The sequence below is a fragment of the Vipera berus genome (genome assembly GCF_964194415.1).
Source record: "Vipera berus genome assembly, chromosome: 3".
In the NCBI taxonomy this organism is placed as follows: Eukaryota; Metazoa; Chordata; class Lepidosauria; order Squamata; family Viperidae; genus Vipera; species Vipera berus.
In genome coordinates this window covers 218346358-218356089 of record NC_138204.1, presented here as the reverse complement: position 1 = coordinate 218356089, position 9732 = coordinate 218346358, and the positions used below count along the sequence as shown (strand labels likewise).

The 9732-nt window shown below is 48.9% G+C and overlaps 1 protein-coding gene across 1 annotated transcript in view; it reads right to left on the bottom strand.

Annotated features, from left to right (window-relative positions):
* Positions 1-1696: 1696 nt before the first annotated feature.
* The window catches only part of FAM83H (family with sequence similarity 83 member H), a 28341-nt gene continuing 20305 nt past the window's right edge, over positions 1697-9732 (bottom strand). The window contains exon 5 of the mRNA XM_081324464.1: positions 1697-9575. Coding sequence (XP_081180590.1) covers positions 6962-9575 — 2614 coding nt within the window. The 3' untranslated portion in view covers positions 1697-6961. The remainder of the gene's footprint in view (positions 9576-9732) is intronic.

Sequence of the window (9732 nt, the reverse complement as noted above, 5' to 3'; positions counted from 1 at the left end):
GTTCTGGAAAACTTCCATGCAGTCACTCACCTTTCTTTTTAGGGATGGTGGCAACGTTGCAACTCCAGAGGATCCTGGAGGAAATGGATTATCTGGACCGTTTTCCATCAGGTTTCGTTCCCGAGTATGGGGCAGAAACAGCATTGGTTCCTCTCATGGATGACCTCTGGTGGGAGTGGGATGGAGGTGGTGCACCATCCCTACCAGCTACTGGTTATTCCTTAGAAGTATCAGACTGTAAAACATTTTTGTATTTTAGTGATCTCTTACACGTATGTGAGAAGCTTGACTGGCCATCAAGTCCCCTCACACCAAGGAACCTCGGGTATTTTTGTCTTCTTGACGAGGAAGAGTTAGGAAATCTAGAGGGAAAAGTCCGATTCTTCCTGGCATGAGTGACTAATGCTAAGGAGAGAAAAGTAACTTGTGACAAATTGTGTCTTGCTGGCATGATGCATGAGTGGGGATCAGAGAAAAGGGTGGCAACCACAGTTCTTAAACGAGAACGTGAGCCAGAGGCCACTTCCCCAGCACGCAGCTCCTTCTCTGAGACTTCGTGCCAGAGGCTCGAGTGCATTTTTTCTCTGAGGTGGCTGGATCTGATGCCTGATTGCCCTCAAGGGCAGGAATGGTTTTGTGGCCCATCTTTCCAGAGGCAAATTAGATTCCCCCAAGCCCCCAGATGTAGAGGCTGTATGTGTGTGAATGTGCGGATGAGGCCTGGGGAGGTTAAGTGATTGACTTCCTGTGCTCACGTTCTCCAAGACTAACCCACGCTGGCCTTCCATAGAAGGGAAAGACAATAGGCACATTCCCTACTTGCTCCAGGTTAGGCTTGGAGATGCCTCCTGGTTCTGCCCCACAGAGAAAATATGGTCATGGTCGAGTATCTCTGGGCACTGAGTGCTGGAATCGAAAATTGTGTTAAAGAGATATCGTGCTGAAATGTGGAATCAGTAATATTTACTTAGAATATGTATACTTATTTTAAGTATATATTACATATACTTAGAATATGCCCATTGGGGCACATATTCTAAACTGGCTTAAAGTTAGCCCACCCAACGCCTGTTAGCAAACTGAGGTAGCGTACCATGTCTAGCTTTGAAATTAGAGCTGGGGTGCTCCTGTCATGGAACCCCCAAGCCCACTTCCAGTCCTGTGGTCCTGTTGGCCCTTAGCCATAAGGTGTGCTGTGCCCAGTGTAGCGACGCTTGTAGACTTTCCTTAGCTGACCAGGAACATACATAAGCTACTTGAGGCTGGAGCTTGTTCAGTGGTACATGTCCACAGCCCTCCCTGGCTGGTGCTCACCTTCAAACCTTAACCACGCAAACCAGTGAACAAAATTGTAGCAACTTGAATCCCATCCAAATGCAGTGGTGGCTTTTTGTTTAGCAGCATTTTAGGTATGAAACAGACAACTGCGATTTTAGGTTTAAAAATAAACTTAATGGATTTTATAGACCCCACACTGTCCAAAAGCCCAGAAAATCACAACCGCTTCACTGTTATCTGGCTCCACCCACTGCACCCTTTGGTTTCTCAGACCTAAAACTGCAGTCGGAGTCTGATACGTACAGAGGTGAAACCCTTCCCACACGAAAGAAAACTGTATACTTGACAATTAAGAAGCAATTGCCAGAAATGTATGTACATTTGCATAGTTTATTCCAGTCACAGAATTTATAACTGCTTTAAGCAGAATTATCAGCCCTCCAGGCAAGTGATAAACCTGTTTGCTCCCCCCCCAGCATTGCCTCAAGCCCAATGAGCTTTTTCCCCCAAATACTCTTGGAACAATTCTGCAGCCCCTTTTTCAGAGATTTAAGAACTGCCCAATTGAAAGCAGATTTCAAAGTAATGGACAGGTGTTTATCAGGGTGATACATAATCAGGAGGAACAAGACTGGCACTTGAAATGATGGCCTGAGCAGGTAACTCCCTTTGTTTTTTCTCAGTACTTATAAAGTGGTAATTTAGTCTTAAGTTATCTGAAAGATCCCAAATAATCAGCATTAGAGTGCTGAGACTACCCAAGGAGCCCTGAAAATAGGTTGCACCAAAGGTCTGGCATCCTGTCCGTGAAAGTCAACTGATGGCTTTGGGAAGTCCAACACAAGACTGGGCTACAGAATGAATGCATTGGGAGGGGGGGGGGAATGCCTCAGGAAGCCCTCCAAATAACTCGGGAGAGGTGGCCAACCAGCCCCATTTGGAAGCCTCCAGGGAGGGAGGAGATCTGGGCAGGTGATTCCACTGCTGAACAGCTTTTCCAGGAACATCTAACACTTGGCCTTCAGTGGCTGGCTCTGGGGCAAGTGGTTTTGCTCATAGAGGTAGTACAGCATCTGGATGGGCTGAAGTTCTCAATGGGTTGAGATCCTCAGTGAATTTGCCGCACCTTCCTTGAACTAGTATTGAAGTGGAGCAACAAACATTAGTATACCATGTACCAGACCAGTTGGGAGGAGGTGTGTGTGTGTGTGTGTGTGTGTATGAGAGAGAGAGAAAAAAACAGCTATAATTTAGGTCACTTCCCCTCAAGGAAGGTATTAAGATATTGGGAAGGTCAGGATGGTGTTCACATGACACGCCTCATTTGGAGACTGAATTAACCAGTCTTCTGGTTAATAACAACATATTAAACCATAAACTAAAAAACTGGATTTGCATTAGATGCTAAGTCACAAAGGAATGGACAAAGGGGATTTAATGGCCTAACTAAACTGCCGGATAATGCCCTTTGTGGGTCTTGCTAATACCATGAGAGATGTCACTTATGTACATCAAATTCACAACTGTTTAATTTGGCTATGTCCAGGAGTTTTCCCACCCCTTTTTGAAGACTCTCAGATATTCCTACTCATGTGGCAAGACTGGGCACATGAGGCTCAATTCTGGCCACCTTGCTGTTTCTGCCACAGCCAGCAAGCCCATGAATTGCGAGTGACAGCCATACCTGGTATTCCTTCCAGACTCGCAAGGGCAAGCAAGGCAACAGAATTAAAAAAATATTAAAGAACATTTCTTTACAGGGCTCTGTTCATTTTACCTAGCCCTTAGCCCCAGGAGAAAGCAGGCAGCGCTCTCTTGTCTGTACCAGGGGTCACTGGGAATGAGCCCGTGCAGCTCCCCCCCCCCCCCGTCCCAGGGAGGAAGCCTGGGACCATCTTCTCATGCCCCTCAAAGGAGGGTGGAGAGGGATGTTGCAGCTCCCTCCGTGTCGGGTCTAAGCAGGTCCTCCCATCTTGTCTCGGACTGCATGGCAACACTTCCCTCAGCAGTGCCGCCTGCCTGCACAAGCTTCAAGATGCTCTCTCTATCCTAGGGCCGCGACCCCCAATCTTTTGGGCTCCAGGGACCAGTTCCGTGGAGAGAGGGTTTTCCGCAGGCCGGAGGGGGCGGGCATGGTTTCGTACGCTGCCTGCATCCTGTGGATGGGGGTTTGCCTGTTTGCGTGGCCTGGTTTCTGGCATCGCTGGTCACCTTCCATCTCTTCAGTAGAAGGACTGAGATGGGCTGGAAGTGACCTCTCGCCTTCTACCTGCAAAGCAGCCTTCTTGAATCCACCTCCCTTGAGAAGCGCTGTCTAAGCTGCAGCCCTTTGGACTGCGGACGGTGGCTTGGTCCAGGCCGGTTCTCGCTGAGAGGATGAGCTGGTGGGAGCAAAGTAGGAAAAAGCTTGGAAGGCAGGTAGTTTTTTTTTCTTCCCCTTCAACCCTTGCTGAGAATCGTGGTGCAAGAAGAAATTGCAGGATACTGAAAATCAAGAGCTAGCCATATAAATGCCCTCTCTACTCTGCCCTGGTGAGACCATATCACAAAATCAAGTGATTACAGACCAGGATATCCAGAATACTGACAGGCTAGAAGACGTTCAGAAGAGGGTGACAAAATGCAGGGATCCATAGAAGAAGAAGGAAGAGGAAGAGGAAAAGCCAGGTTATCAGGGTTCAGGTACGCAAAAAGGGCATCATAGGGAAGGTGATGGAAAGCCCCCGATTCTATGACTGTCAGTAATAGTGGGAGACTTCAGTCGCCCTGGTATCAGTGGGGGAATCTGCCAAATCAAATGTTGAATAAACCTTTGCCCTGTTTTCCCGAACGCTTCGTTCATCAGAAGAACGAACAAGGAGGCCTGCTGTCCCAGCCCTAGCCCTCACCCCACAGGAGAAAGGGAAGGTAAGTGAAACATTAGGCCAAGTTACAATGTTACCTTTGAGTTTGAAATTTCTGGAAGGGGACCTGAAAAGAGAAATTTTTGGAAGGAATTATCCAAATTCCAAGGGGAGATAGGTGAGATCCAATCACTTGAAATCCTGAAGGAGCAAATGATCCAAGAAGGATGAGAATAATTCTAAAAAATGGGATTCTGTAAGGACCGTCAGAAATAATCCAACCAAAGAAAAATGGGGACAAAAATCTGAAGAGGCCAGCAAAGTTACAGGAGTTCTTTCAGCTGCCAAAGAGAAAAAGAGACGCATGCAAAACACGGAAAGAGGAACAATGAATGCGTCAAAAAATAAAGCCCAGTAGAATGTAGACCTGTTGTAAGAAGAAATTGCTTAAGGCTGATGGTGCAAAGGGACCATCTTACTTCGCAGCTTTCCCCAGAATAGAAATGGCGCTACGGCTGTGAGGAAGTTGAATCTCAGGACAAATGTGGAGCCGTCAGCTGAGTGGGGAGGTTCAGCCCTCTTTCTCAGGGAGTAAGGAGACATTCGAGTTTAGAGTCTCTTCGGGAGAGGGAAACACCTGTGGTTTCCCAAGGGAAGACAGTCTGACAAAACTCTTGTAATAGTGATCAACAAAATACCCACTTGGGCCTCCCCTCAAGTGGTTCTGGTTGCCTAGCCCCAACCCCAAAGATGAGTTCAAGAAAGAAATTAGGTTGTCTTGAATGAAGTATCCAGACCCACGTGGATCACGTTCTTCAGTGTTGAGGATAATTGCAGAAACCTCTTTGTAATCTCTGACGACTTCTAGAGGACTGGTGAGGTTGCAGAAGACTGGAGGAGATCAAATTTTAAGGAGAAATTTCCTGCCAAGGAGAACAATTACTCAGTGGAATAGCTTGTTTTTGGAAGTTGTGGGGGCTCCATCACTGGAGGTTTTTAAGAAAAGATTGCATAACCATTTGTCCAGAATGTTATAGGTTCTCCCGTTTGGGCAAGGAGTTGGACTAGAAGACCTCCAATGTCCCTTCCAACTCTTATTCTATTATTAAATCCCACCTTCAAAAAGGGAAGGAGAAGGACCTGAGAAACTACTTGACCTCTCTGCTGGGCACTGTCTTCAAACAGATCATTTGTGAGCACTTGAGAAAGAAATGCAACAGTTAAGAGCAGCCAGACGGGGTTGGGGTGTCTCACAAATAAATTATCCCAGACTATAACCCTGGACAGAGTTACTGGCTTAGTAGATGAGGGGAATCTTACAGACATCGTGAACCAGAATCTCAAGAAAAGTGTTTCTAGACACTCTTCACTTGAGACTTCCTTCCAAGCTGAAAAGCATCCATTAGAAAGCGCTTTTTTGGGTACAATCACTCAGCCAATGGTGAGTCCGTCTTACAGTAGTTTCATCCAGTCCTAACCCTCCAATGGGGTGCGGGGTGGAGGCACAGAGCTCTTTTTATCGAGGGTTTGGAGGAGGGAATCGTGTGGGTAGTCACCAAGTTTGCAGAAAGGAGAAGATTCAAAAAGGTCTAGAGCAGCTTGAACACTGTAAGGCAGTGTTCAACACGTAAGGCACTGGTCTAGGAAACGTATAAGGCACTAGTCTAGGATGGGGAAAGCATGACTCGACAGTACGTGTGAAAGGGATCTCGGTGTCCTCATTAACCATACGTGAGCAGCTGCTAAGCAGGCAAATGCTACCCTGGGTGCATTTAAAGCAGCATGAAAGTCCAAATCCCAAGAAGTGAACATCCCACTCTGCTCTGCCCTAGCCAAGCCCCATCTGGAGGCCTCTGACCCATCCTGGGTGCCAGAGCTCTAGCAGGGATGGTGGGAGAGCTGGACGTGCTTAGCCTACAGCAGGGAGATGCGATGGCGGCCTCCCCATGTCTGAAGGGCTCTTGGAGGATGGGACCAGAACCGGCCTGCTCAAAGAACAAGGGTGGTGTTCAGGGGGATGTCAGTGAGTGCGACAGGCTGGCCCGTGAGGGAAATTCTCTTTTACTGGAGGTCTTCCAGCAAGATGGTCATCTAGCGAAGAGGTTCTCCTGCAGGGCTTCCCAAACGTTTCCTTTCGTTACCCAAAACCGCCTATCAGAAAGTCATTTTTACCCAATGTAAGTAAACCACTTTTAAGTCAATTTAAATTACCCTGTTGTGATTGGGTCATTATCCCACTTTGGGATAATTTACTAAGATTTGGGAAGCACTGTTCTAATTAATTGGACCAGATGACCTCTGTGCTTTTCTGTGTGTGCACTTCACCGTCCCTTGTGGATTCCTTCCTGCCTCTTTCCCTCTACTGCAGATGGACCGTCCCCACAAAGAAAATGTCCCGTGAAATGGTGGGCCCTCAAGTAAGGGCTGCTGCAGAGGCAAAAGATGAGAGGCAGTGGCCCAGGATGGTTGCCCTGAGCTGGGCGCTAAGAATGGGGTTCTTGGAATTTGCACAAAAAGCAGCTGTGTTGCCAAATGCTCCCTCTTTGTTCACATGGGTGTGTTTTTCTCCCATCCCTGGAGGGAGTTCCTAAGCGTGGGACTAACCTTCAGCCCTTCCCAAAAAAGTTAACCTCTAGTGGGATGCTAGCCTCTTAATTCCCACGATGGACATTTAATCCTGCTTGGTGGCCCCCTTTTCCTCCCTCCCCCAGCCCCAGCCCAGATGTCCTGCTGCTAGGATGGGCTTGGAAATGGAAGGTCTGCAGGGGAAGACCTGCCACGAACCTTGGTCCCAGGCAGGGGCGTCCCAGGCAGGGGCGTCCCAGGCAGCTGCCTCAAAGTCATTTTTTGGTTTTGAAGGACCCCAGGAGTTTTGGCATGAACTTCCCCATCTTCTTGTCTTTGGCATCTGTCTCACATTCTTCCTCGCCATGTTCCTCCTTCTTGCAGAAGACCTCAAAGCGGCTGTAGACTCGCTTCTCCTTCCTCATGCTCTCCATCCTCCTCAGAAGAGAATCCCGGTCCTCCGAAGGCTCCCTCTGCAGGCCCCGCTTATGGCTCCCAAAGCTTTCTGATCTGCTGACCCCTGTGTGCCTCTCTTCCCCTTTGCGGTCTAAACTTGTGGCGGACCGGGACAGCTCAGGATTGCTGGCCGCTGGGAGCTGCCTGGCCAACTCTGCCCGGTTCTTCTGGCTGTTGGCCGAAATTTGCTCCAGAATGACCTTTGTGTCATCTCGGAGGTTGCTGCTGTAGAGGACATTGGCCGTGGAGGGCAGTCGAGGCTGAGGCGCTGGGTTCACCTTGGGGCCAGGCAGTGGTGCGGCCAGTTTGGGCGATTTCTCCTCTTCTATAACCTCCTGAGAATCACTCCTGGACATTCGCTTGAGGGCTCCTGCGCTCAATTTATCTGGCTTCCAGCTCTCCGGGCCTGTTTCTTCGTCTGTTTTTTTCTCAGCTTTGGGATTTAGCAACTGCTTTAGCTTGAGAGATCCTTTCCTAAAAAACTCTCTTGGACTCTGTTCCTGCTTGCAAATTTCTTCATCGGGCTTACTGAGAGAGCTGTCAGAGCCCTGGTTCTTTGATGAGACGGTGCTGACTGGGGCTTGTGCTGGCTTCTGGCCTTCAATTTCAGACCCGTCTCCTCCTTTGAAAGGCAAGTTTTCCTTCCTCTCTGGTATGGCAAGTTTCTGAGTTTCTCCCACGAATATTAGGCTCTCCTTCCCTGGAAGACTGGATTGGTCTATTGGGTAGAAGCGAGAAGCGAGCTTGTCCGTTTTACTGCTCCCGTGGGCCGTGGGGTCATTGCTGAGCCCGTCGGTGGCTGGGGCAAAGGCCCTGAATTGCTCCTCCGGCTCCAGGTGCAGCTTATAGGGGCTGAAGGAGTCTTTGGAGTCCTCCAGCACCCGGCTCTCCAGAATCTTGTACTGCAACGACTTAGTGCACTTTTTTTCTGCATTCTGGGATTCTTCCTGGAGAAAGGCAGACATAGCTTTGGTGTGACTGAGGGTAGGGCTTTGTGAGTCTTTGCCCACCGACTTGTACTTTTCCAGCAGCTCGGCCACTTTAGAGACAGTGGTGGCTTTTACGGTTTCTGGGCCCTTGACTGTCTCGGTGGAGGTCTCCTCTTTTTGTACCATTTGGACTTTCTCATTGGATGGGTTTGTTTGGTCTAATTTGGCAGCACTAAAAATAAGGGAAGATCTCAGTCGCGAACTCCTCTGGATCAAGGGATTTATTCTGCTCCTGAAGGGATCCTGTTTCACCACCGAGGTTTCTTCTGGCAATCTCTCAGTTCCAGAAACGTCTTTGGCATTTGGAAGTGGAAGAGGAGGTTTGAAAGTGGGCAGGAGGTCGCCAGGATACTTGGTAAGGGGTTCTGGAGGACAAAGTACCTCGTTATGCATCTCCGACTCGACCGGCATCGGAAGGCCTTCCTCTCCCGGATCAGATTGATACCCGCTGAGGTAGGAGGAAATTCTCCAGTTGCGCAACCCGGCCCTGTTCTCCTGAACCTTCTTGTCTTGCTCTGCCTCTTGACCCTGGTCGTGCAGGAAAAGCCTCTGCTCCATGCTCTGCTTCTGTGTGGGAGACGTCTGGCACATAAATTTCTGCCCCATGTTCTGCCTCCTCAGAGACGGAAGACCTAGGAGACCGTTCCCTCCTGGATTCAGGTGATCAGAGCCGTGTCGCACTTCTTTCGAAGAATTGGAAGGCACATAATCCAGCCGCAGTGGGTATCCATCTTGTGGGAAATTGGATTCCAGTTCTGGACACCTAAATCCATCTGCGTAGTCTTCTGGTTCATTGTATCCTAGTCTGCCTCCTCGAATTCTTTCAAAAAGCCCCTGGGGCCTGTTAGCTCCCTGGGGGTGTTCAAACTGATACTGATAAAACTGGTCTTTTTGAAAGTGACTGGACTGAATTTTAAACTCATCCAAATTGTTCATGAACAACTGCTTAGAAAACTGCTTTGTGGACTGGAAGTTCTCAAAGGTGCCTTCCGCGAAGCTGTGTCTTTTAAATGAGTCCATCTCCAGCTGCTTGGAACGGAGGTAGCCCCGAACAGGGTCCACCTGGCAGTTCTCCATTTCCATTTTTTTGGAGTACATTCTCATGGCCGAACCCTCTAAGGTGTGACGCAGCATGTCGTCTCTTCTCAAAGAAGACAGGAAATACCTGTCCGGGTCAACCCGGTCCATGAAAGGCGAGAAAAGGTTGTCCTCTCGGGGGAAAAGCAGGTGTGGCTTCTTTGGAAAGAAGGACATGTTGTTGCCAAAGGGGGCCATGCTGTAGGGCCCCAGCGGAGTCTCTGTCCTCACTAAAACGTTGGACGGAGGAACCAGCGGGTCCGACTGGGCAAAAAGAATGCGGAATTCCTCGTCGAAGCTGGCCACCAGCTCACCCTGGAAGATATGAGCGATGCTCCGGTGGATCTTCTCAAAGGACCACATGAAGCTGCAAAGTGAGCAGTAGGAAAATGAGTCTTTGATATGAGCTGCAGCTTCTCCCCCTGCCATGCCCTGAACACCTCCAGGTAGAGATCTCTTTGTTTCCATTGGCCATGGGACCTCTAGGGTCGATTGTCAGTTGGACAGTCAGCCACTTTATTAAT